The sequence below is a fragment of the Xenopus laevis genome, chromosome 9_10L (genome assembly GCF_017654675.1).
Source record: "Xenopus laevis strain J_2021 chromosome 9_10L, Xenopus_laevis_v10.1, whole genome shotgun sequence".
Classification (NCBI taxonomy): Eukaryota; Metazoa; Chordata; class Amphibia; order Anura; family Pipidae; genus Xenopus; species Xenopus laevis.
The window spans coordinates 108,189,709-108,216,963 of NC_054387.1; the positions used below are offsets into that span (position 1 = coordinate 108,189,709).

Below are 27,255 nucleotides of genomic sequence, written 5' to 3' on the forward strand. Positions count from 1 at the left end.
GAATCTCATTCGACCAAACTCGATTTGAGTTTTTTCTCCGAAAAAAAACTCAAATGTCAAGAAGGCTACTAACGTCCAAATTGGTCCCTGGGCCTCTCCCATTGACTTATACATGAACTTGGCAGGTGCTAGGCGAATAGTTGAATTCGAGTTCTTAAAGGGCCAGAGTGTGATAAATCTCGAAATTGAAATTTAAACTCGAATCGAGTTTGGATAATTCACAATTGAATTTGAGAGTTTTGACCATAAAAACATTTGAAAATTTGAATTTTCAATTTGACTCTTAATAAATCTGCCCCCTCCTGTCTGCTGGGGAAAATATACATCAGATGAACGCTACTTCAGACTTGACATGTATTTTCTATTGTAACAGGAGGACATGGTTAGGTACTAGGTGTCTGTCTGTCTATGCATTTGTGTGTATAGGTTGGGCACATAGAAATACAGAAGGTATAATTACACATTCTTACTATAAATCCATAGGATTCTGTATCATTTAGCTTAATTTTGAAATCTGACATGGGGCTAGACATATTGTCAGTTTCCTAGCTGCCCCAGTCATGTGACTTGGGCCTGCACTTTAAGATGGAACTACTTTCTGGCAGGCTGCTCTTATTTCTCCCACTTAATGTAACTGAATCAGTCTCAGTGGGACTTGGCTTTTACTATTGAGTGTTGTTCTTAGATCTACCAGGCAGCTGTTATCTTGTTCAAAGCATTATCGGAGTCTGGCAGGCTAGTATCAAATAATTGGCTTTATTGAGCGCTTTAAAATAGCGGAGGAGGGGGATTCACATCTAACGCGTTTCGTGTCAGTAAACCTCTGATGAAGTGTCAGGTTTACTGACACGAAACGCGTTAGATGTGAATCCCCCTCCTCAGCTATTTTAAAGCGCTCAATAAAGCCAATTATTTGATACTAACCTGCCAGACTCCGATAATGCTTTGAACAGCGCTATACAGCGGTAACAGAAGCGTGTAAGTGGAAGCCGGCTGGAAGGAGCCGATCTATCGCGAGAGCTGCAGTTCAGCAGGAGCTGGCGTGCAAGGGTAGAGCTCCGCCATTAGCCACATCTTATTTCTTAAGATGGCCATAGACGCAAAGATCTGATCGTACGAATCGAGGATTCGTACGATTTGCGAACCGTGTGTGGAGAGTCCTGACATTTTTCGTCCGGCGGAGATCGGTCGTTTGGTCGATCGGACAGGTTAGAAAATTTCTGTCGGCTGCCGATAATATCTCAGCGTGTATTGCCGATCGTACGATTTTCAGTGGGAGACTGTCACTAGCTTTGGTTAGACATAGATATCGTACGATTGCTGTCAGGGGCAGAACATTGCTGATCTGTTCTTTAACTAATCTGACTGGTAAGACTTTGATCTGAATGGTTAGTGGCTGGTCAGGAGATGGGAAAGTCCGATCGTACGATGATTCGTACGATCGGATCTTTGCATCTATGGCCAGCTTTAGTTTCAGCTGTTATCTTGTGTTAGGGAACTGTTATCTGGTTACCTTCCCATTGTTCTGTTGTTAGGCTGCTGGGGGGGAGGGGTGATATCACTCCTTCCCATTGTTCTGTTGTTAGGCTGCTGGGGGGGGGAGGGGTGATATCACTCTTTATCAGTAAAGAGTGACACAAGTCACATGGCTGGGGGCAGCTGGGAAACTGACAATATGTCTAGCCCGTGTCAGATTTCAAAACTGAATATAACAAAATCTGTTTGCTCTTTTGAAAAATGGATTTTGGTGCAGAATTCTGCTGGAGTAGCACTATTAACTGATGCGTTTTCAAAAAAACATGTTTTCCCAGGACAGTATCTCTTAAAGGGCATGTAAAGTCTAAAATAGAATAAGGCTAGAAATGCTGTATTTTGTATACTAAATCTACACATGAACTTACTGCACCACAAGCCTAATCAAACAAATAATTTATGCTTTCAAAGTTGGCTACAGGGGGTCACCATCTTGTAACTTTGATAAACATCTTTGCAAGACCAAGACTAAGTATAATTGTTTCCCTGCTCAGCAGTTAGGGACCATCTGACAATTCCTATCCACAGCAGTAAATGAAGGGAGAATTTCACTGCATAGTCAGGTTTCTTATAAAAACGGTACATATTTTTTAATTAAAGTATATTGGATATAGGTTTCTTTTTCATTAAAGAAAGTAAAAATGGGATTTTATTTTTTTGCCTTTACATGCCCTTTAAAGAAACTTCCAACAACAGAAGATAGAATATTGTGTGTGGGCGAGTGATGAGAGGAGCACAGGAATGATGTAAATATATATATATATATATATATATATATATAGATATCAGTTTAACATGTGTTTCCAAAAGGGAAATAATCTTTTTAATATTGAGAGATGAAGTTGAGAGTCGTAGCTGTAACTCAGTGTGTAGTAGTCGCACACAAACTCTGACAATGGCTGTACTACTGAGTCAGAAATGCCGGCTCACTGCACGTCCCCTAGATACTAATAGCCCCGTGTTGCTGTTACTATACCGGTACTATGTAATCAGTCATTCATAGGTAGTTGTAATAGCAGGGTTTAGTGTAAAAAGCACAGTCCATTTAGCTGACATGTAGAAGAGATATGGGTCACACTAACAGGCACCACCTGAATGTTCTATTATGGCAGACAAGCCTACGCTAGATGAACCATATTACTGTATTCAGTGTATAAACAGCTTCTTTGACGTTAAGTACAGAATTACATCACCCACAAAATAGAATAGAATGAATTATGCAAACATCATAGTTACAGTGTAAATCACCTTCAACATTCTTCCCAGGAGCATCATTCACTCAATCCTAGATATCCAATTTTTTTTTGAGTTTTCATGACATTTTTAGCAACTTTAAAATAAATAAATAATGCATTTGAAAAACACCTGCTGCTCAGTATAGCTCTGTGGCTGCAATCGGCAGAAAATGACATTAGTCAGCAGAGGAGAGGCGAGTTGATCCACTCGCCTCAGGTGGCAGCGCCCCCTTGGTTACCAGGGGCGGAAAAAATGCCGCTCCTGGTAACTTAGAGCCGCATTTCCGCAATTGCGCTCTCTGCACTAGCGTCGTGCAGCGCCATGAGGAGGGGTCGGGGCGGCAACGGAAGGCCGCCTCAGGCGGCATAAAGGCGCGGATCGGCGCTGGGCGCTGCTCTCCTGGGAAACTAATGTTACGGAGCAGGGCACTCACTCAACTGCCGTTTCTCTGGTCAGTTCTAAGCAGGGCAACATCACTTTCCAGACTTTCTTCTGCTGACTAATGGAACAGCAGGTGCCGTTGTAGTATTAGGATTGTAAAAACTGCTAATATCTTGAAAACTAGACAAAAATCATGTAAATTGCAAAAGTGCTGAGAGGAGCATTCGTTTCGAGGATTTAGAATACTATTAGAGGGTAGATGAATTTACCTCCTGATGTGGAGGAGAAGATGGACCATAATCCAGCGAGTGGCCCTGGGAAATGAGCCGATTGCATTGTTTACATACAGGAGACTGGAAATTGAATAGGAGAGGCCTGAATAGAAAGAGGAGTAATAAAAACTAGCAATGACAATAAATGTGTTGCCTTACAGAGCATTTGTTTTTAGATGGGGTCAGTGACCCCCATTTGAAAGTTGGAAAGAAAAAATGAACGCCAACTGAAAAGCTGCTTAGAATTAGCCATTCTCTAACATAAGGTGAACCACCCCTTTAAGCTAATTCTCCAACTTTCTTCGGCTCTGATTAGAGAAAAGTTAAGTTATTGGACAATAAGAAGCAGTTACTCCGGCCCAGAGCCACGATCCACCGGCAAGTTACTAGCTGCACTGACTGTAATGGACACATACACAATGGCTGTAGTGGAATAAGGGGAGGCTAGAGCATAGGGCATCCATATTATTTCTATAGCCTCTTCCATCAGCCTCGTTAGAGCACAGATGACAGCCTGCAATGAAATGTTACTTTGTCCATTTGTTTTTCAATGTAAATATCAAATCTTATTTTTCCCGTTGCCCCACCCATCAACTGCCTGAGGAAATGGTATAACTTAACACCACTAGCACAAGTCACATTATATTTTGGTTTGTGAGACTTGTCCCATTATGTGTTTCAGCGGGCAGAGAAGCCTCCGACGTCTTTACTGCCTCCACCCATTGATTTAAATGTGGCAAACTGGTGGCTCTTGGGACAAAAAACTCTCTAGTGTGTTTTCTGGGAAGGGCTGGTGTTGTTTAACGGAAATACAATTCCATGTGACAATTGCCTATAAGAGGATAGGGCCCATTTTTAGCAGGGGCCACATTTCAACTCCATCCAATGGCAAAGTATTTTATAGTAAAGCTTGGAATTGGTTTAATGCTGTAAAGATGGTGCTTCAACTTTTCACCTAGAGCACTAGCAAGGGTTTATATACCCACTCATTAATTACATCACGGCTAGCTTTGTTTTTCTGCATTAACTACATACCCTGACCAGGTAGGTTAAATATTGGATGTGTCTGGGCCAGGTCCGGACAGAGAATTAAATAGGCCCTGGCATTTCAGGTACACAGAGGCCCAATCAGCCCACACAGAGATCCAAACAGCTCCCACCAGCCCACTAAATACTGACTTTCAATGGGACCTTATAGCAGCCCCTCTGGCATATGCCAGAACCCACAGATTGCCAGTCCGGGCCTGGGCGACATCTTCTCCATCCCTGTTACGCACAGGCTGCAATCCACGTTTTTCTAGTTCACATAAGTAAACCTTAAATAAATAAATGTTAAATTGATGAGGGGGCTATTCTAAGCACTTTTGCAATGTACATTCATTATTTATTTTGTTTTGATTCCAAGATATTAAGGGATACATGTACTGTTAATATGAATGAATTTTGTTACGCAGCGCCACCTGCTGGTTATTTGCCGACCAGTCTGACCAGCAAGTAGTCAAGGAAGTTGTCAGGAGAAAGAAAGAGGCTGCTCTGATGTTCTTCTGCTTAGGAATACAATTAGAAACCTTTCTCACATCTTTCCTAACCAGAAAAACATCAAAACAACCTGCTTTCTTTCTCCTGACAACTTATTTTTAAGGTTTATTTATCCTTTAAGGGTTTGATGGTGGGGGGGTGCATTAAATGGGGTGCAAATTACAGGGGGTGGCTGATCGGGTTGTTAATGTGGGTGATCAGGTACTGTAAGTGTGCAGCGACTCCAAAAAATGCATAGTGAGTAGTAAATTAGTAGTAAATTACAATATAAAATACATCTGGGTTGTAGGGTATGGAGAACCCCAGCTTTAAAATCAGCACGCTGTGGGAGTGGGAATGCAGTCTAGCACTGTAAGTGGATAGATGTTATATTATTTGCCCACGACATTGGTATGTGCAGTTCTCTCCGTTGGTGCTGCCATGTTGCTTGCTTCAGTGAAGGGACTGTGGATAAATGACTAGCATTGCTCCCCTTGTGCTCCTGGATATGAGGAACTGGCAGGGAAGTCAATCTGAGGACTGTGACGGTGCCTTGTCTAAATGTACAAGTTTCTCTCAACAGTCGACACCCTCGTACATATAAATACCTACAAACATGGTTTCAGTAAGAAGCCTCTCAGTGAGTGGAGTGAAAAGGCAGAGGGGTGAGATTTGGGCAATGAGTAATGTGCTAACACCTCTGTATTGTGCAAAGCATGTTTGTTATTGGTGTGATTGTGTGTGATCAGCCGCACACTTACTGATTGGGATTTCATTTCAGCGTGTTTGTAAATAACTATCCATCAGCTGTAAACATTTGTTTGGTCACCAATAATTGTTGTACTAAATAGAACTCTGATCAATAAATTATTACTTCAAACGGTCTGGCCTCCCATGTTGCTCTATACAAGTACTTGATGGAGGGGGGTGTGTGTGTGTCTGTCTCTCTCTCTACAGTCTGCTCATTTCCCTATGGGACCAGACTGTAAATTATATCCTTATAAACGACGCGTTCTGACGTCAGAGCACGCCGTTTATAACAGGGGGTCCCCGGCCGGCGAATTTGACGCAGCGCGTCCGAATTTGATGCTGCACGTCCAAATTGCACGCCGGCGCACCCAAATTGGATGCCGGCGTCCGTAATTGGACGCCGACCCCTCCACCCGGCATTTCACACAAATGTAGATTATAATGCATAATGAACCCCCTACTGAAATTTATAAAGATATCAGAAGTCACCTCAGAGTTATGTGACCTGTATAAAAGGCCTTCGGCCTCGTGCTTTTATATGGTCACATAACTCCTCTGTGACATAATATCTTTATAAATTACAGTAGGGGGTACATTATCCACTATATAATACACAATGAAGATCCTGTAAATGATATCCTTATAAACACTAGGCAGGTCTAGCTGCTTATTATTTTGGGTACTATGTACTGGGGAAGATGACCCAAGTGACTGCGCAAGGCACTTATTTGCCTCTGCCTGTTGGCCATTTTGATTGAAAGCTCTGCAGGACAGGACTTGCATTTGCCAAAAAAAAATGCACAGAAGCACAAATAAAAATGACATACAAATCCCACCTACTATTCATGAGGCAGCACATGGTCCATTTGATAAGGAACAGTAAGCTGGTTGTTCATGTACAAAACAACTGCCAGTTCTGCCTCTCCAGGGTGAGTTGGCAGTTTTTTAGCTCATGTAGGGTCCCAAAATGACAGCCTTCTCAACTGATATGTGGCCAGGGATCAAGCAGATATCTATCATTTCTGTTTAAAATGGGCCTCTCCCCTAGTCTGACCGAAATTGGCACGAGGGGCAAATGTTTGTGTCAGTCATAGTGGGCAAAAAGCCTCTTATGTGGCAACACCTAGTGGGCCTCTTTTATATGGGAGAGAACCAAATCTGTGTCTGTAGCTTTTTCTACACCCCCTGTGACTGTTCTTCTGACACTTTACTCTTCTAATATCTGCTGAGATGATACATGTGTTACACACAGACAGTCTTGTGTATAATCTCTATAGAAAACTACAGGGGGGAAAAAAGTCTCTTTGAGCGATGGCTTTATGTATAAAAGGTTTCTGGATAAGGGATCCCACACCTGTACCTCTGTACAATTATTTGAGTGGTTGAGCCTGATAAACTGGAAGCCACGTGATTCACAGCAGTCGTGCCCTCGTTTCTGTTCTTCCCAAACATTGAAGGAAGAAGTTCACGGCGAGTTCTCCACTGGCCCAGTACAGGCTTCTCCGTATTTTACAGGATTTTATGTGTCTTCTCTCACTGCATAAATAATCCAAGAGTACTGTATGGGACAAGGGAATATGCCTACAATGTTTAAAAAAACATATATGAAGCAAACGGGGTTAATTGTGATTATAAATAAATCATTTATACAAATGCTTGGTGCCCACACAAGCCCAATTTGTTATACTAGTAGCCTTATCATCTGCAACTACATATATTATATATACAGGTATGGGACCCGTTATCCAGTATCCTTGCGACCTGGGGTTTTCCAGATAACTGATCTTCATACATTAAATCTACTATAAAATCATTTAAACCTTAAAGGAGAAGGAAAGCTACGGAGGCATTTTATTGCCAATAGATTAGCCACAATAGTGCAAGCTAGAATGCTATATTTATTCTGTAGGATGTTTTACCATACCTGAGTAAAACGCTCTAGAGTCTAGAAGCTCTCTGTTTGTTTAGGATAGCAGCTGCAGTATTAGCTTGGTGTGACATCACTTCCTGCCGGAGTCTCTCCCTGTTCACTTATAGCTAAGGGCTCAGATTACAGCAGAGATGGGGGGGAGCAAACTGAGCATGCTCACGCCTGGGGCAAAGAGGTTTATGCTGAAAACAGGGAGTCTGATACAGAAGCCCATGTGTACACAATAGAAGGAAAGAAATGCAGTGTTTCTATTGACATACCTAGTTTTAACCTTTCCTTCTCCTTTAAATAAATCCAACAGGCTGGTTTAGCTTCCAATAAGGATTCATTAAATCTTAGTTGGGATCAAGTACAAGATATTGTGAGTGGGTCCCTAAACTCAGTAAGTGACAGCAGCACAGAGCATGTGCAGTGAATCAGCAGAAAAGAAGATGGGGAGCTACTGGGGCATCTTTGGAGACAGAGATCTTTACTGCTAAAGGGCTGTGGTTGCCTTGGACTGGTACAGAAGCCCAAAACATAAAGTACAACATTTCTAGCTCCTTCTTTAGTTAGGCTTTAGTTCTCCTTTAAGGTATGAAGATCCAAATTACGGAAAATTCCGTTACCTGGAAAACCCCAGATCCCAAGCATTCTGGATAACCGTTCCCATATCTGTATAATATTGTAAAAAGAAAGAAAAAAAAAAAAAAAAGCAAATGGTTCAGTCCCATTTCGTAAACACACAGACAACGGTGCAGTATTACATATAAATGTCACCCACTGTGCTGATCATGATGAAAAAGTATTTATTTGAGCCTTACTACAAGCAGAAAACCTCCTCACATCCGTTAATGTTACAGTGAATATACGTTGGATACCAGTCCCCATGCAGGTCTTTGTTTTCCTTTTTTTTCCCAAGGAGAAATTTAAAAAAACGAAACCAAAAAAAATGTTCCCATAATTGTTAAATCATAAGACGCCAACTGCCGCGTGGAATTAGCTGGCGCTCCTAAATGCATCGTCTAATACATAAAACATCCCATTCGCTTGCCGCTGCGAGAGTTGGCCAGTAAAGGAACGAATGGGGATTAAATGTACAAAAATCACCTTGCCGGTAATAAATATTGAATATATTAAAAGAATGTCCATTGTATATTAAATAATGTTCTTGGTGTCGTTTATCTTGATTTTGTGTCTGAGAAACAAACGTTCCACTTTCACTCACACACACACACTGGATCCCAGCAGGCTCGCAACAACAACAACAGCAGCAAAAGAAAATACTTGTTGACACATCAAACAGAATTGTTGAAGTCCCAACTGTGTTTTTGACCTGTGGCTATTCTAGCTGCTGCTGAACCGCAACTCCCATCCTTCTACCTGCTGGAAGATACTGGGAGTTGCAGCACAGGGGTACTTGGAGTAGTGCAGGGAGTCGCTTGTTTCCTGTAGTGAAACATGGAGATAGGTGGGAGGCGTGACAATGATAGTATGGGCGTATACCTAAAGGACAGACATCTAAAATTCCTCATTCACCAAAAACCCGACAAAGAAGATGATGGAATGAGATGGCAAATTGCTAAAGTGAAGGGATTCTCTCTATTGATCTGCTTGGCTTTGACATGTTAGGAAAACCATGTGCTTCACAGTAAAATGCACACGCCATTCGCAAAGGCTCGAGGGGAAAAATGTTCAGTATGCACGGGATGAATTCCGCTCTAGCTCTTTAACATGATGTACCCAGAGCAAAGGTCTCCATCAGCGGGACACTAACACATCTCACCACAGCTGCTTACAAAACAACCCTTCAAAGATGCAAATCATAGAATTGGTCTTTTGAGCTCCTGTTTTTTTAATCATGCAGCTCCAGATTCACTCGCTGCTTCTTTCTCAATCTAGTTCAATGGGGCTGCTGTCTTCTTGGCCGTCTTCCACATCGTCGTCTTCTCCAGAGCCCATGAGGCTGTTCAGTAGGTTACCTGGAAAGAGGAGGGGACATAATAACAATGCAGTGCCCAAAGGATTTCACTAAATTAATTCCTCAGGGAACTTATGCGGCTGAAGATTTCTCAGCAGTTCAGTCTTTATCATCAGACAATGTTCATCTGCACTGAAAAGTCAATACATTTATTTCCAATGAGGTATAAGTGCTCAGAGTAGTTCAACAGCAGCCCTGAGCACTAACATTGTTCTGCATGCTTAAAGGGAAAAAAAAATTGTTTCCCCCAAAACGCATCAGTTAATAGAGCTGCTCCAGCAGATGTCTGCACTGAAATTTGTTTTTCAAAAGAGCAAACAGATTTTTTTTTATATTCAATTTTGAAATCTGACATGGGGCTAAACATATTGTCAGTTTCCCAGCTACCCCCAGTCATGTGACTTGTGCTCTGATAAACTTTAGTCACTCTTTACTGCTGTACTGCAAGTTGGAGTGATATCACACCCCCCCCCCCCACAGATAGCAGCTCCCTAATACAAGATAACAGCTCCCTGGTACATCTAAAAACAACACTCAATAGTAAAAGCCAAGTCCCACTGAGACTGATTCAGTTACATTAAATAGGAGCCTGCCAGAAAGAACTGACTGGGACAGCTGGGAAACAGACAATATGTCTAGCCCCATGTCAGATTTCAAAATTGAATTTAAAAAAATCCAGAATTCTGCTGGAGCAGTACTATTAAATAACGCATCTTAAATAACGCACAAAAAAGTGCGTTCAGGAATAACAACCTTTAGTGAATCGGACCCTCTATCCCTTTAAAAGCTCGAATTCGACTATTCACCACCTAAAACCTGCCGAATTGCTGTTTAAGTCAAAAGGAGAGGTCCAGGAATCAATCCTCAGAGAAAAAACTTGTATCGAGTTTTAGGTCGATTTAATTCACCAGAGTTTTAAAAATTCTTTTTTTAAATAAATTTCGATTGGTCGAATTTCGAATTTATGTAAGTTTTTAAAAACCTCACATGAATTCGAAATTCGACCCTTGATACATGTGCCTGTAAGTGTCCTTATTAGGACAAATCACAGTGAAGATACTAATCTTTTAATGTCATTTTTCAATTAACATTTTTTTAGTTTGATTTTTGTGGCCCTTGTGGAATCCATGATTGCCTAGATGCCCAGTATTTTTTGTTGTGCTGTTATTTATCTGCTCCCTGAGCTGAGGGTTTGGGGCTGGTGCACCTGGGAGTTTCCAAAAAGTGGTTTCCTGTGACCCTGTTCTCTTTGTATTATAGGAATGAAAGGTTAGACACAGCCAGTTTGGGTGCAAAAAAACCTACTGGGATCCAGGAATTAGAGCAAAATGACTTCACTCTAATCCCATAACTTTGGGAACTGAAGGCAGGGTTTTTTAAATTCAATTGCATTCCACTGCAAATTAGAAAGCAAAAAGAGATCAGTTTAGTAATGAATGCAGTTTAGTGGAAATGTGTAGTGGAAATCCACCTAGTCTGGCACTAGCCTTAGTGGCACATTTATCAAGGGTCGAATTTCGAATTCATGTGAGTTTTTTTTAAAACTCCCATAAACTGCCATGAACTCGAAATTCGATTATTATTATAAAAATCAAATTTTTTAAACTCGGGTGAATTATATCGACCCCAAAACTCGAAACGAATTAGACTCGAATTTTAAAAACTCGATTTGCCGAATGCCAGGAAGGCTGCAAACAACTCCAAATTGATCCATGGACCTCTCCTGTTGACTTAAACAGCAATTTGGAAAGGTTTTAAATGGTGAATAGTTGAATTTGAGTTCATAAAGGACCAAAGTATGATAAATCTCAAAAATCTAATTAGAATTTTTTGAAAAACTCGAATCGACTTTGGATAACTCCCAAGTCGAATTTGACAGTTTTGACCATAAAAAAAAAAACTTTAAAGTTCAAATTGTCAATTCGACCCTTGATAAATCTGCCCCTAAGTGTTTTGGCTGGTGTTTATCTGATCTGAAATGTGACAGTGCCAGTACCCTACCTATTTAAACACGATTTAAGCATGCCCCAGAAGAACGACAGATCCAAAGGAAGGAATGTGAAAATGTTTGACTTTGGAAAACATGTATTGCCTTCTTACATACTAGCACAAAGTGAAACAAAAGACATACTACTTACCCAATAACCCCCCATAAGATGATGACTGAACAGAAATATATATATATATATATATATATATATATATATATATATATATATATATATATATATATATATATATATATATATATATATATATATATATATATATATATATGTATGTAATAAATACGCTGTACTTGTAAAACACAGTAAATACAAACACTTTCATATTTCATTTACCGGTCTAACAGTGAAAGTGAAAGCAATAGTTATGAATTAGACAATATTTCTTTGCAGTAGTATTATTATCTGAACATATAAGAGTGTGTGTGTTACATACCTCATTATACATAGGATCTCTCTTTAAAGAAGGCTGATATTGCTCACACAACACCGTAAATACAGTTAATTTCCCCCTAAACAGAGATAATAAAAAATATATAAATTCCAGACACTGATCTTAGAAACAATGTGTTAACATTAGACTACTTTGAGGGAAGTATATATATATATATATATATATATATATATATATATATATATATATATGGATTCCTGGGCCAGCACTTCCCTTAGTAAAACAAGTGTCTTTTTATTTCATTTCACATATCACAGTGCTCCAACGTTTCGGACACACACAGACACGGTCAAAAAGACACAGACACACACACAGTCACACAGACACACAGTCACACACACAGACACACACACGTTTGCAGAGGACCAGCACACTGTTTTTCAAATGTCAAAAATATTTTTATTTTCACGGATAAAGGCCCAAAAGCAGGCACTGTGATATGAAAATAAAATATTTTTGACATTTGAAAAAACAGTGTGCTGGTCCTCTGCGAACCTGTATATATATTTAAAAAAGACCAGCAACAGCGGGATTTCAGTGAAAAAAGTGAAATATTGTATTTATGAGTGCATATACAGCCTGTATATGCACTCATAAATACAATGTTTTGCTTTTTTCACTGAAATCCCGCTGTTGCTGGTCTTTTTGAATGCTAAATATCCCTTTGGCAGCACTTCCTGGAGTACAAATCATGTGACCCTGCTTCCACAAGGGGTAACTAACATTACAGCTCGGTACAATATTAATGTAGAACTGTAAGAAGGCATCATTTCAGCCCATCCCGAGGAGGAACCATATCAGGAAAAGTAGTTAGCTGGACGTTGTATAGAAGTCCCTCTGGTACATCTATGCGAGTCCGACCCCACCCCCCAACTGTTTTTAGAACATACCCTTCTACAGCCAGCAGTAAGAACCAAATGAAGTTTAATAGGGGTTGCACAAATGGAGGGCCCCTTTCTATTAACGGATGCTTCTGTGTGTATGTTGTGAAGACCACTGATGCGCTTGTTTTGTTCTTTAAGCACAGAAATCTGCAAAATAAAGAGGTTTCTAGTGATTAACAAGGTAGAGGCTCTGCAGTACCACACACTGAATACAGCACAAACCTATTCTGACAAGGCACAGGCTGACACCAGAATCATTTTAGGTTGAAATGTCAATAAAATTGCTTTTGGAACTGCTATGCTCCGTGACATGAAGTAAAAAGATCCCCTGAACCTACTGCAAGACTGCCTGCGCCACAAACATGTCCACTTCGCTCCGGTATCCTCTGGTCGAGGAATATTCCACCAACATATTTGCGCAGCCTTCCCCGTCTGACGAGTGCAGAAAGTGATAACGGGACTCATAGTAGTTTTGTTCTGAAAGGAGAAGAAAACATTAGGCCAAGCAGCAGGTTTGTGTCTGGCAGCAGATGGCCATATTTATATTTATATCAGTACACCCGTCTGGTAAATGAGAACAGAGAGCGGGTCCCCTGTGAATATCCTGCTATAATCTGATCTCCCAGGTTTAGTACACCTGCAGGAATCTTACATTTCATGCTGCCATTCTTTCTCACTACCAAATATATTTTACACTTACAAATTACTCAACCATGTCTCTATGTATCACTCTGCACCTACATCACTATTTGCCATGCTGTTGTCTCTGTCAGTAAAACATCAGAGTTAAAACAATATTAGGCCCCGATGTAATCTCCATCATCAGCTACTCGCTTTGTAGAATTGGTCTAGACTCTAAATGGACTAGGGATGCACCGAATTCAGGATTTGGTTCGGGATTCGGCCTTTTTCAGCAGGATTCGGATTCGACCGATTCCTTGTGCCTGGCTGAACCAAATCCGAATCCTAATTTGCATATGTAAATTAGGGAAATCAGGTTACCTTTCCCCACAGAAGAAGCTGATCCACTTTTTCCTTTCCTGCCCCTAATTTGCATATGCAAATTAGGATTTGGTTTGGTATTCAGCCGAATCTTTCATTAAGGATTCGCCCGATTCCCAAATAGTGGATTCGGTGCATCCCTAAAACAGACTAATGCGTTGTTGGTACTGGACTGTTCCCTTTTACCTTTCCACAATGTAATAGCCAAAAACTGATGTAGCTTTTGGTGACCGAATTTGCCAGATCCTCCGCTAGACCACTTCAAAGCTCTGGAGACGAAAGCAACTCTTTCGGGAGAGTTTGGATCCATCAAGCTAAACAATTTGGCCAGATTTTCTAAATCGAAGAAAAGACATTGAAATGAAACGTACAACAATAAGTTTTTTCTTAAATTCTAAAAAATATACACTGCATAAAGGAGATTGGCTGCTGTAGAATGCTGGGAAGTGCAGTAAGCAAGCTGCCAATTAAAGGCCAAGTCAATCCCAAAATAAAAATTTGCCTAATAAAAGAAAACCTAATTCTAAGCAACTTTGCAATATACATTCATTACAAATTACCTATGGTGTTTAAGTTATTTGTATATGTATTGTTACTGAAAGCAGTGTCTGTCCCTTTCTATTCCCTGCCCTGGTGGCTCAGACTGTTGATACAATGTAAGACAAGGCAGCTCATTAACAGACCTGAATTTGCTGGGGAACTAAGACTTTTGCAACATTGAATAAACAGTAACAAGCAGGAGTTAAGCAAACGCAGGGTTACAAAACTGGTACTAAAGTATAAAATACACATGGCTGTGTTATATTCGTGTAGAAGTAAATACCCACCTAAAAGCTCCTCTGTCACCTTCACTTCATGTTTCTCCAGAGATTCCAAGACAAGCATGGACAGATCAGCAGCACTGTTTTGCTACAAGATAAAGCCATACAGCACAGTTATCAGATACGAGAATATATGAAATGCTTATTAATCTATTTTAGGGTTGTCAAAAAAAAAATGCAGATTTTAAAACTTTCTTTTTGCAAAGAACGTATTTATTTGAGTCAAACATAAACAGGAACGTGTTCTTACTTGACTATGGCTGAAGAATAGGAGAGCCCCGGAATACATTAATTCTCTTGCTTCTATGTGCTTGCTCTGTGACATATACCTACAATGGAAGGTCAAATATAAAATCATTAGCATTTCACACGACAGCATCTATCTATCTGCCTATCTGTCTATCTGCCTGCCTGTCTGTCTGTCTATCTATCTGCCTGCCTGTCTATCTATCTGCCTGCCTGTCTATCTGCCTGCCTGTCTGTCTATCTGCCTGCCTGCCTGTCTGTCTATCTGCCTGCCTGTCTATCTATCTGCCTGCCTGTCTATCTATCTGCCTGCCTGTCTATCTATCTGCCTGCCTGTCTATCTATCTGCCTGCCTGTCTATCTATCTGCCTGTCTGTCTGTCTATCTATCTGCCTGTCTGTCTGTCTATCTATCTGCCTGTCTGTCTGTCTGTCTATCTATCTGCCTGTCTGTCTGTCTATCTATCTGCCTGTCTATCTGCCTGCCTGTCTGTATCTATCTGCCTGCCTGCCTGTCTATCTATCTATCTGCCTGCCTGCCTGTCTATCTATCTATCTGCCTGCCTGTCTATCTATCTGCCTGCCTGTCTATCTATCTGCCTGCCTGTCTATCTATCTGCCTGCCTGTCTATCTATCTGCCTGCCTGTCTATCTATCTGCCTGCCTGTCTATCTATCTGCCTGCCTGTCTATCTATCTGCCTGCCTGTCTATCTATCTGCCTGCCTGTCTATCTATCTGCCTGCCTGTCTATCTATCTGCCTGCCTGTCTATCTATCTGCCTGCCTGTCTATCTATCTGCCTGCCTGTCTATCTATCTGCCTGCCTGTCTATCTATCTGCCTGCCTGTCTATCTATCTGCCTGCCTGTCTATCTATCTGCCTGTCTATCTATCTGCCTGCCTGTCTGTCTATCTGCCTGCCTGTCTGTCTATCTGCCTGCCTGTCTGTCTATCTGCCTGCCTGTCTGTCTATCTGCCTGCCTGTCTGTCTATCTGCCTGCCTGTCTGTCTATCTGCCTGCCTGTCTGTCTGTCTGCCTGTCTGTCTGTCTGCCTGCCTGTCTGTCTGTCTGCCTGCCTGTCTGCCTGTCTGCCTGTCTGTCTGCCTGTCTGTCTGCCTGTCTGTCTGTCTGTCTGCCTGCCTGCCTGCCTGTCTGTCTGTCTATCTGCCTGCCTGTCTGCCTGTCTGCCTGTCTGTCTGCCTGCCTGTCTGCCTGTCTGTCTGCCTGTCTGTCTGCCTGTCTGTCTGCCTGTCTGTCTGCCTGTCTGTCTGCCTGTCTGTCTGCCTGTCTGTCTGTCTGTCTATCTGCCTGCCTGTCTGCCTGTCTGCCTGTCTGTCTGCCTGTCTGTCTGCCTGCCTGTCTGTCTATCTGCCTGCCTGTCTGTCTATCTGCCTGCCTATCTGCCTGCCTGTCTGTCTATCTGCCTGCCTATCTGCCTGTCTATCTATCTGCCTGCCTGTCTGTCTATCTGCCTGCCTGTCTGTCTATCTGCCTGCCTGTCTGTCTATCTGCCTGCCTGTCTGTCTATCTGCCTGCCTGTCTGTCTATCTGCCTGCCTGTCTGTCTATCTGCCTGCCTGTCTGTCTATCTGCCTGCCTGTCTGTCTGTCTGCCTGCCTGTCTGTCTGTCTGCCTGTCTGTCTGTCTGTCTGCCTGTCTGTCTGTCTGCCTGTCTGTCTGTCTGCCTGTCTGCCTGTCTGCCTGTCTGTCTGTCTGCCTGTCTGCCTGTCTGTCTGCCTGCCTGCCTGCCTGTCTGCCTGCCTGCCTGTCTGCCTGTCTGCCTGTCTGCCTGTCTGTCTGCCTGTCTGTCTGCCTGCCTGTCTGTCTATCTGCCTGCCTGTCTGTCTATCTGCCTGCCTATCTGCCTGCCTGTCTGTCTATCTGCCTGCCTATCTGCCTGTCTATCTATCTGCCTGCTTGTCTATCTGCCTGCCTGCCTATGTGCCTGCCTGCCTGTCTATCTGCCTGCCTGTCTGTCTATCTGCCTGTCTGTCTATCTGCCTGTCTGTCTATCTGCCTGTCTGTCTGTCTGCCTGTCTGTCTGTCTGCCTGTCTGTCTGTCTGCCTGTCTGTCTGCCTGTCTGTCTGTCTGCCTGTCTGTCTGCCTGTCTGTCTGTCTGCCTGTCTGTCTGTCTGCCTGTCTGCCTGCCTGTCTTCTTATCTAACTACCTATCCCCTACAGACACTTATTATAAGGAATGCTATTCTTAGACAGACATATTTATTTTAACAGGACTTTTTGAAAGCTGAAAAACGTTGCCATAGGCTGTAATGGTTTCCACCGCCTCATTTAGGCAAAAATTAAATTTATATGTGAAATTCATTTAAATGCAACTAAATAGTCCCTAGAGACTTTGACATATGGCTGATGCCATTTCTAATGAGAAAGTTAACAAACAACTGTAGGTGTTTTCTGAAAAAGAAAATAAAGGCAACTTATATTACTTTATTCCCCTTTAAAATGTAAAGCTGATTTTAATGTTGAGTTTAACAAAGTTAACAATCCATGTGAGTGACTGCGAATATATGGTAATTCTCAGCCAGACAGTTCTTATTTTTGTTAAGGCCGGTTTCACTAATAGGTGGGCCCACATCTTTATTTATACCTGTACTAAAAGTATCACATAAAGGAAACATAGTAATAAAATAAACCCCCTCTTGATAGAAGTCAGGGCTGCAAGCAAATCAATTATATAGCAAATCGTGAAACACCAAATGAACTGAAGTCATGAACTATTCCCAGCCCTAAATCCTGAACTCAAGTAAATTCAAGTTTACATGTCCAGCCTGAAGTGCCCTTGATTTTAGTGCCCACCTGTACCTGCTGGGTTCTATGCTGCTCCCTGCTGGCTGTTTGTGCACCAGACATACTATACTTTTGGGTAACATAAAGGTAAATAAATAGCAGTTACTAGGGTAAAATCAGGTTTCTCAGGTTTGTCTCATACACAGTCCACTCACTGTACAGGAGAAATCAGGAGAAACCATAAAATTATTTTTCTATTGCAGTAGTATCCCATGAGGTTGGCAGATGGTGATCCTGCCACAAATCAACTCCTAAAGACGTAACCGCATATTCCCAAAACTGATTAGCAATTAATACAGATAATTACTAAATGGCAGCACAGAAACCAATGCAACTAGCATCAGAATGTAATTATCAGCCTTGTACAGCTTATATTAGGCTGGTGCAATAAGTTCAGTATGTAAAACATGGCAATTTTAGCCATATTCATTTTTAGGCTTTAGTTCTCCTTTAAGAGAAGGCTAAGACTAGGGCCCCACTAGGCGGATCTCAGCCTGCAGAGAATCTGCTCCTCTACTGCTGCTGTTCTGTTTATGAGCTTGCAGCAGGAACCATTGCCTCCACTCAGGTGCAGCCAGACAAGTCAGATAACGGCTGTCAAATGTGAATTCTGGCTGTTTTTTGCAAAAATCTGCTGTGTCTGCCTGTACCCGAGCAGAGACAATGCTTCTAGGTACAGGCAGAGCAGCAACAAGATCATTGGTAGAGAGTGGATTATTGGCCTGTATTTCTCTGTATTTGTGTGGCTCTAGCCAAAGGTCTTGCATATTTTCTTCTATAGCAGTAGCATGAGGCATGTGAATAACCTTGGATTTAGGGCAAGGCCAGAAGTGGCATTTTTAAGTTCCGTTTTTAAAAAAAGAACAGCCAGGCGTGAATACGCCACTGAAACCACATGCAACCGTCAACACTTCTCATTGTTCTCATTGAGAATGGGGACGCCATATTTAAAATACGCAGCGTATTTACGCAAAGTGTGGTTTCAAACGTGCAGATCCCATAGAGTCTATTGATTTGGTAGTTTCTTGACGTATTGGCGTTTCTGCTAAAAAACGCCAATACTGGCGTCCTGTGGCGGATTTCAGCTTGCAAGTGCCCTGTGTGAACTGTCATAGTGCGTTTTCCATTGGTTTCAGTGATAGTGCAGTTTATGCGTATTTACGCCTGGCTGTTCTTTTTTAAAAACGCAACGTAAAAACACCATGTCTGGCCTTGCCCTTAAGTTGCATTTTGGCTCTTCGCACCTTTCAGTCCTGCTCACCCAAACCAAGATAGTTCTCTGCTACGTTACAGATCAAAGACAAACTGACATCCCAGTGGCCTATGTCTAATAACCATATCAGCTACACACAGCAGTTGCGCTTCTTTTCCTAGTGCATACGTTGCAAGTAATTGTAAATGGATATGTCATGTATTTACCAGCAAGCGACCTTTAACAACCCCCCCCTCTCAAAACAATAACTGGGTCCAGTCTGTGCCAGACAAGGAAGGGGCACGGTGGGATATGTGCCATAATAATATAAAGATATAGAACCTGGGGTTTTCCAGATAACAAATCTTTCTGTAATTTGGATCTTCATACCTTGTCTACTAGAAAATCATGTCAACATTAGATTAACCCAATAGGCTGGTTTTGCTTCCAATATGGATTAAAGGGGTTGTTCCACTTCAAACACCCTTCAGATAGTTCACCAGAAATAAAGACTTTTTCCAATGACTTTCTATTTATGACCATTATTCTAATATTGAAGTGTAATGTGGTGTGATTTTTCACCTTCTAAGGGTTAGTTCACACGAGGAGATTCAGGGAGATTTTATCGCTTGGCGACTAATCGCCTTGTCTTCTGAGCGACAATCTCTCTGAACTGCCTCAGCGTGTTTTCCCATAGGCTGAAATGAAAAGTCGCCTGTGCTAATGCACACGCGGCGATTCGTTTTCCATAGTCTGTGAGGCAACTTCGGGCGACTATGGAAAATGCATCGCCGCGTGTGCATTAGCGCTGGTGACTTTTCATTATAACCTATGGGAAAACACGCTGAGGCAGTTTGGGGGAGACTGTCGCTCAGAAGACGAGGCGATTAGAAGACAAAATCTGCCCGAATCTCCTCGTATGAACTAACCCTAAAGCAGCTTTGGGAGGGGAAGTTGCTGACCCTGTACTGTTCTAAATTGATACATTTAGTTGATACATTTCTTCTGTTTTTCCCTGCTGAGCAGAATCTCTGGGTCTCATTAAAGGCAGCTGTTAGAATTGATACAATAGTTACTAATACTCCAGAGATGCTTCTGAGAAATGTATCAACTAAGGGTCAGGGCACACAGGCAAATTCGTTTTCCGAAGTCGCCCAAAGTTTCCTCGTCAGGCAACTTCGGAAAACAAATCGCGCCGAGTGCCATCCCGCTGATGATTTACATTTTAGCTGGTGGGAAGGCAGGGGAGGCAGTTTGGGGACATTAGTCGCCCCGAAGAAGAGATTTGTCGCAGGGCGACTTATCCCCCTGAATCTGCCTGTGCGCCCTGACCCTAAATGTTGCAAAATTGTAACAGCGCAGAATCTGAACCTGAATTATTGAGCTGCCAGACTCAAATACCAGAGACAGGGACACTAAACTTTAAACTTAGATTTTGATAAATCGGTAAAAAGTAAAAAAAAAAATGTTAAGTACTTGAAAAAAGTATTTTATTTGTTTGGAAGGTGAACAACCTCTTTATTATATCCAGGGTCCCACCGGCCCAGTCCAACCTTGTTTATATCTTAGTTTGGATCAAGTACAAGTTACTGTTTAATTATTACAGAGAAAAAGGACATTTTATTTGGATTATTTGGATAAAATGGAGTCTATGAGAGATGGCCTTCCTGTAATTCTGAGTTTTCTGGATAACAGGTTTCCGGATAATGGATCCCATACCTGTATATCATAAACTTGCAAGTTATTCCACTTTTTTAACAAACACAATAGAATGTCAGTGGCAAGAATAGAAGCAGCTGTCAGTAGAGAATGTAGCTCCATAATAAACACACCTATAAAGCTTAAACTATTCTTCAGAATGCAAATAATATTTTGGCAGACGCTGCACGATCGATCATAGCTCATTCACTACAGTCAGTAGGGCAGGCCGTGCGTAACAAGATCATTCTGGCCACTGTCCCTGTATAACTGGCCACTGTCCCTGTATAACTGGCCTATCCTCTTGTTCCCTAGCCACACAGATCAGGAAGGCGAGTCATGTGACATGGTGTATGAATTTAATTTTGATGCACGATATGTTGTCCTACCCACCCAGATATTAAATATAATGCACTCACTTCATTGTAGCCATGCACCTAATCCACTGTTTTGTATTTGGCCAAACCCCCAAATCTTTTGTAAAAGATTAGGCCGAATACCGAACCGAATCTAAGTTGCATATGCAAATTATGGGTGGGAAGGGGAAAACATTTTTTACTTCCTTGTTTTGTGACAAAAAGTTACGCAATTTCCCTCCCCGCCCCTAATTAGCATATGCAAATTAGGACTCGGTTTGACCGAGCAGAAGGATTCGGCTGAATCTGAATCTTGCTGAAAAAGGCAGAATCCTGGCCAAATCCCAAACCGAATCCTGGATTCGGTGCATCCCTACTTCATTGATGACATAGAATTAAATTAGGATGCTTTTTACTGTGCCCTGTAAAGGTATGGGGCCGGTTATGCAGAATGGTCGGGACCTGGGGTTTCCTGGATCTTTCCCATAATTGGATTTCCATACCTTAAGCCTACTGAAAATCATTTTAACATGAAATAAAGCCAACAGGGTTGTTTTGCACTAAAAAAAGGATTCCGGAAATTCAATCAGTTTCTTTCCATTCTCCATCTGGTTTAAATCCTGCAAATCCAAACACTGTGAAACAGTGATTCTCAAGGAAACTCAGGTAAAGACAGTAGGAAAAAATATCAAAAATTCCCAAATATAGAGTAGTATATATTTTTTTCCCAATATTTCCAGTACCACCTTTCTGTGTGAACACTCTATATTACTCAGTCTCACATCGAACCCACTCCTCCATTCATCGGGCCATGGTCAAACTTTTCTTTGAAAGTTAACCTTTAGTAATCCAACACCAAGGGAAGGTGGCTACTTACAAACATTTAAGGGTCAGGCCACACAGGGCGTTTTGGGGAGATTTCGGAAAACGAACCGCCGCGTGTGATTAGCGCCGTCGTTTTTTCATTTAATCCGGCGCATATTCAGGGAAGGCGTTTGGGGAGATTGGTCGCCGCAAAAACGAGTCGATTAGTCGCCAGGCGACCAAAACTCCCCAAAACGCCCAGTGTGGACTTACCCTAAATGGTTGTGTGCTTTTCAATTATTTCTCTCAGTGATTGTATCCAGACTCTGCTCCACGTTTACTAGAGAAAATGCGCTTCATATAGTATAAAAAAACTTTCATATACATTAATTAACTTAAAAATACACTCACATAAAACAAAGCAGAAAGGCGCTCATCAGTCTCTCCAGGTTCTATTGTGTTTTTCCCAGTTGTAAGTACCCACCTTCCCTTGGTGTTGGATTACCTATATACTCGAGTATAAGCCGAGTTTTTCAGCATCCAAAATGTGCTGAAAAAGTCGACCTCGGCTTATACTCCGGTCAGCAGGCAGTAGCTGAGATTGCAGTCACTTTTAATCATTCCTATGCCAACAGTTCACTTGGGGAGAGACTGCAATATCCCACAATGCCCTCTGTTGGTTATATGAAAGAATAACAGTGACTGCAAAATCACACAGTGCCATCTGTTGGTTATATGAAAGAATAACAGTGACTGCAATATCACACAGCGCCATCTGTTGGTTATATGAAAGAATAACAGTGACTGCAATATCCCACAATGCCCTCTGTTGGTTATATGAAAGAATAACAGTGACTGCAATATCACACAGCGCCATCTGTTGGTTATATGAAAGAATAACAGTGCGCCCTCTGTTGGTTATATGAAAGAATAACTGACTGCAATATCACACAGCGCCCTCTGTTGGTTATATGAAAGATTAACAGTGACTGCAATATTACACAGCACCCTCTGTTGGTTATATGAAAGAACAATGCGCTCTCTGTTGGTTATATTAAAGAATAACAGTGACTGCAATATCACACAGCGCCCTCTGTTGGTTATATGAAAGATTAACAGTGATGGCAATATCACACAGCACCCTCTGCACATGGTAGTGGGACAGCGGGACAATGCACACAGTAATCCGTTTGGCAATTCTCTGTCACCATCAACTTTGCAAAGAAGTCCGGTTGATCGCTGGGGGGGTCGCTTTGGCAGAATGTGCGCTGCTGGGAGACAGGGCTGTAGTTGTGTCTAGGCTTATACTAGAGTCAATAAGTTTTCCCAGTTTTCGTAGGTAAAATTAGGTACCTCGGCTTATACTCGGGTCAGCTTATACTCGAGTATATACGGTACTAAAGGTTAATTGGCAAAGAAAAGTTTGACCTTGACCCGCTGAATGAAGGAGTGGATTTCACGTCAGATTGAGTAATATAGAGTGTTCATACAGAGAGGTAGTACTGAAAATATTGCTATATTTGGGAATTTTTAATATTTTTTCTTGCGGTCTTTCCCTGAGCTTCCTTGAGAAGCGCTGTATAAGTGTTTGGATTTGCAGGACTGCTTTGCGTCAAGTACAAGCTACTGTTTCATGATTAGTGAGAAAACGGAAATAATTTTCAAATCATTTTTACAAGCTACTGTTTTATTATTACAGAAAAAAGGAAATGATTTTTTAAAAATGTGGGCTACTTTATTATAATGGAGTCTATGGGAGACGGCCGTGATTTGGAACTTTCTGGATAACGGGTTTCCGGATAATAGATCCCATACCTGTACCCCCTGTTGCAAAATATGAGGATATTAGAAGTCACCTCGGAGTTCCATGACCTGTATACAAGCACTCAGCCATCAGCCTCATGCTTTTACATGGTCATGGAACTCTGAGGCAACTTATATCCTTATAATACAAGAGAGTCATAAATATCTTGTAAATGATATCCTTATCTCCAATATACTTTAAATAAAAAATGTGTACCGTTTTTATAGGAAACCTGACTGTATGCAGTGAAATTCTCCCTTCTTTTTAACTGCTCTGACAGCAGCAGTTAGGAAACTTCAGACATTCCCGAACTGCTGTGCAGGGAATGGATCATACTTTCGAACGACAGGGGGAGCCCCCTTACCTTACTTTCCAGAACTCAAGCAGCTGTTTGTTTGTTTCCCTGTAACAACTGTGTAGATTTGTATCCACAGACCCAGTACAGTCTGTATATTCTGATTATTAATCAGTCTTGCTGTACCGGCTTCTGGTAGATATTATTTGGCCTGTGCTGTTTTGATAATTTATGACGATCTCTAAGCTTAGTCTCCCAACAGAAGCCCAGAATACACTGAGCATGTGCGTAGTCTTGGTATTGCAAAGCTGTTTAAAGGACCAGTAACACTAATTTTTTTCAAGTTCGAAATCCACTTTTCCTTTTCCACCTGCAGATCTCTCTCTCACAAATGGTACACTGGTCAGCAATAAATCTGAAAACAAGACCCCTCCTAAATCCGTGTGTGCGTTCCTTCACCTCTCCCCTGCTTTTACAGAAATAAATTATGCAGAAGTTACACTGCCCACCGAATCCAGGATTTGGTTCGGGATTTGGCCAGGATTCTGCCTTTTTCAGCAAGATTCGGATCTATCTCTCACAAATGGTACTATGATTAATGCTTAATAAAAAAAAATACCTTTTTTAAAACACAGCATCCGGATGTACTCTGACTTTCCTAAAAGGCTGCAAGATCCGATGTGCGTTGCTCAACATCTCCTCCTTGCCAGCCTTCTAAACCGGAAGTTAGTTTTGACTGGAGGCGGTGCAACGTCTTTGGCGTCATTTATTTCTGTAAGAGCAGGCAAGTGACGGACTGCAGCAGCACACTGGTCAGCAATAAATCTGAAAACTAACGAAGACCACTCCTAAATCCGTGCGTGCGTTCCTTCACCTCTCCCCTGCTTTTACAGAAATAAATGATGCAGAAGAAGTTACACTGCCCGCCGCCAAAAATAACTTCCGGTTTAGAAGGCTGGCAAGGATGAGATGTTGAGCAACGCACATCGGATCTTGCAGTCGCCTTTTGGGAAAGACAAAGGGGCATGTTTACTAACATTGGAGATAAATATCTGGAGAGATTTCTGGAGATGTTGCCCATAGCAACCAATCAGATCTTTGCTTTTGTTTTCTAACATGGCTGTGGCTGTTTAAATCTAATTGCTGATTGGTTGCCATGGGCCACATCTCCAGATATTTATCTCCAATGTTAGTACACATGCCCCCATAGTACATCCAGCTGTGTTTTAGAACGTTTCAGCATTAATCATAGTACCATTTCTGAGAGATAGATCCGCAGGTATAGAAGGGTAGAGTGGATTTTAAACTTTAAAAAAAGTTCATGTTTATATTTAATATACAAAATACAGCATTTCTAGCCTGATTCTATTTTAGCCTTTAGTTGCCCTATAACTGCAGATTTTATAAGTCCTAGAACCGTATACTTTATTGCTGTCTATGGCCTGCTGGCTGCGGTGCCATTTGTTGCATATTTCAGTACAATGTCAAGGTTCCAGTATTCCTCAGAACTACAAATCCCAACAGCACCTCTGACCCCCCCCCCATGTGTTAATACAGGAGGAGCTGCCATTGAGACTTGCTTGCATCATTTATTTGCAATATCTGGATTATTTCTGAGGAGCTGTGGGGCAGTTGGGACTGGCAGTGGCTGAGTGGGAGGGGAAAAGCCTGATCTGCTGGTGAGTACAAGGAACAGCTGGAATAGAACAGGAGCAATGACTACACACAGGCCCGACGCAGCAGAGAACCCGTATATATAAAGAGAGTATAAAATGGCGGAAGTCCCCTGAGAGAGGGCCCCGCATAATCTTCCAGTTCCACTTCAGCGACAAACAGATAGAATAAGACTGGTCCCCGAACAGTAACATACAGCCCAATCTATTAACCAATCACAAAAGAGAAAATAAAGAACTTCCCCCTTAGCAACCAGGATCCCGGCAGCCACCAATACGCGGCTAGAAACTTGGGAAGCTTCGGGGACAGGTGAGAGCAACTCGCATGAAAGATACCAGAGTGATGCGCCACGTAGCCAATCCGCAATGTCCTCGCAAGACAAGGCTCCGCCTTTCCCTAGCAACCAACAAAACCAGCAGCCAATCAGGTAGTGACGGGACATCAGTTATGGGCCTCAGAATGCTCTGGAAGGACTGGGTAGGGGTTTGAACTACGAGAAAATGGAGTCGCAGTACCTGAAGAAAAGTGTCCTGTACATTTGATGAGCCTCGTAGTAGTCGCCTTTCTCCACACTGGCTCGCAGCTTTCCTTCCACCCGCTGCACCCCGCCCCGGTTTCGGGCACTACCTTTGAAGCCCTCCTGCTCCGCCATTGCCGCAGCCATGTTGGGGGCGGGCGGGGTGACAGTACGCAGACGTCACGCGAATTGCGAAGTAGAATCGCCGTGCGTACGGAAGCAGCAAGGGGTCAATTAGAAAACTAATCACATAGGCCTGACACGTGATTAGCGTTGTTTCCGTCGAAACTGGGGAGGCCAAAGCAAAGTGACTGAACTATCCTCTTGTGTGGGAACAGGCGCTTTAGTTTGCCAATATATTATGGCATAATGTACTCGATATTGAAAATCAGAAAGAGGCACAAAATATTATAAATTTTGTGGCCACATCCCCCTAAATACCACGTCCTCCCAGTCACCTGCATATCGTATTAGTGACAATTCTATCTCTGCTTTTCTTAAATTGTTACAAATGTAACGAAGTGCAGGTGCTGAGTATTCTGGGGTCTCTGCAAATCTGGCCCTTGTTTAATTATGTTTTAGAAGCTTTGTATCTTTTCTGGTGCGAGAAACTCAGGACATTTCCATAACAATCCGGGATTGCAGGCTGAGCTGTCAAAATTGGGACTGTCCTGCAAAAAACAGAGCAGTTGGGAGGTATGAAACAGCATCAGAACAGCTTATTTTCTCCTCCCCCCCAAGCCTAATCAATAGTTCCACTGTGAGTTTGGGAGCTGGCCGGACACATTGCCACCCCACCAGTAAATCACAAGCTAGAGCCCAGTCTGGTATAAAAAAAATTCTGTCAATTTAATTGCTGGTAAATGTGTAATTGTCATTCCATTTCTCTGCTCGCTAAAGTATTTCGACAATAAAATATCCTTGTCCTTGTATTTTGCCGCTAACCCCTGTCCAACAGCTTTCAATCCATGATGATCCCCTGATGTGCTCATTTCCCCACCCAATGACATTACTGATGATAATCACCACCCCCCTGTATGTTGGAAAGGTATACACAGGCAGAATTAAGATGCAAATTTGGCCCCACTAGACCAATTTGGCAACTTACCGGCCTGTGT

The 27,255-nt window shown here is 42.1% G+C and overlaps 1 protein-coding gene across 1 annotated transcript; it reads right to left on the reverse strand.

Moving 5' to 3' along the window:
• Nucleotides 1-8,514: 8,514 nt before the first annotated feature.
• Nucleotides 8,515-26,312, reverse strand: get4.L (golgi to ER traffic protein 4 L homeolog; the record flags this gene model as incomplete). The annotated part of the gene is given in 9 exon segments (NM_001091326.1): nt 8,515-9,581; nt 11,719-11,746; nt 12,023-12,098; nt 12,931-13,071; nt 13,263-13,401; nt 14,113-14,262; nt 14,754-14,835; nt 14,998-15,076; nt 26,136-26,312. Coding segments are annotated over 9 exon segments (933 nt in total), but the record flags the coding sequence as incomplete, so codon positions are not given.
• Nucleotides 26,313-27,255: the final 943 nt, after the last annotated feature.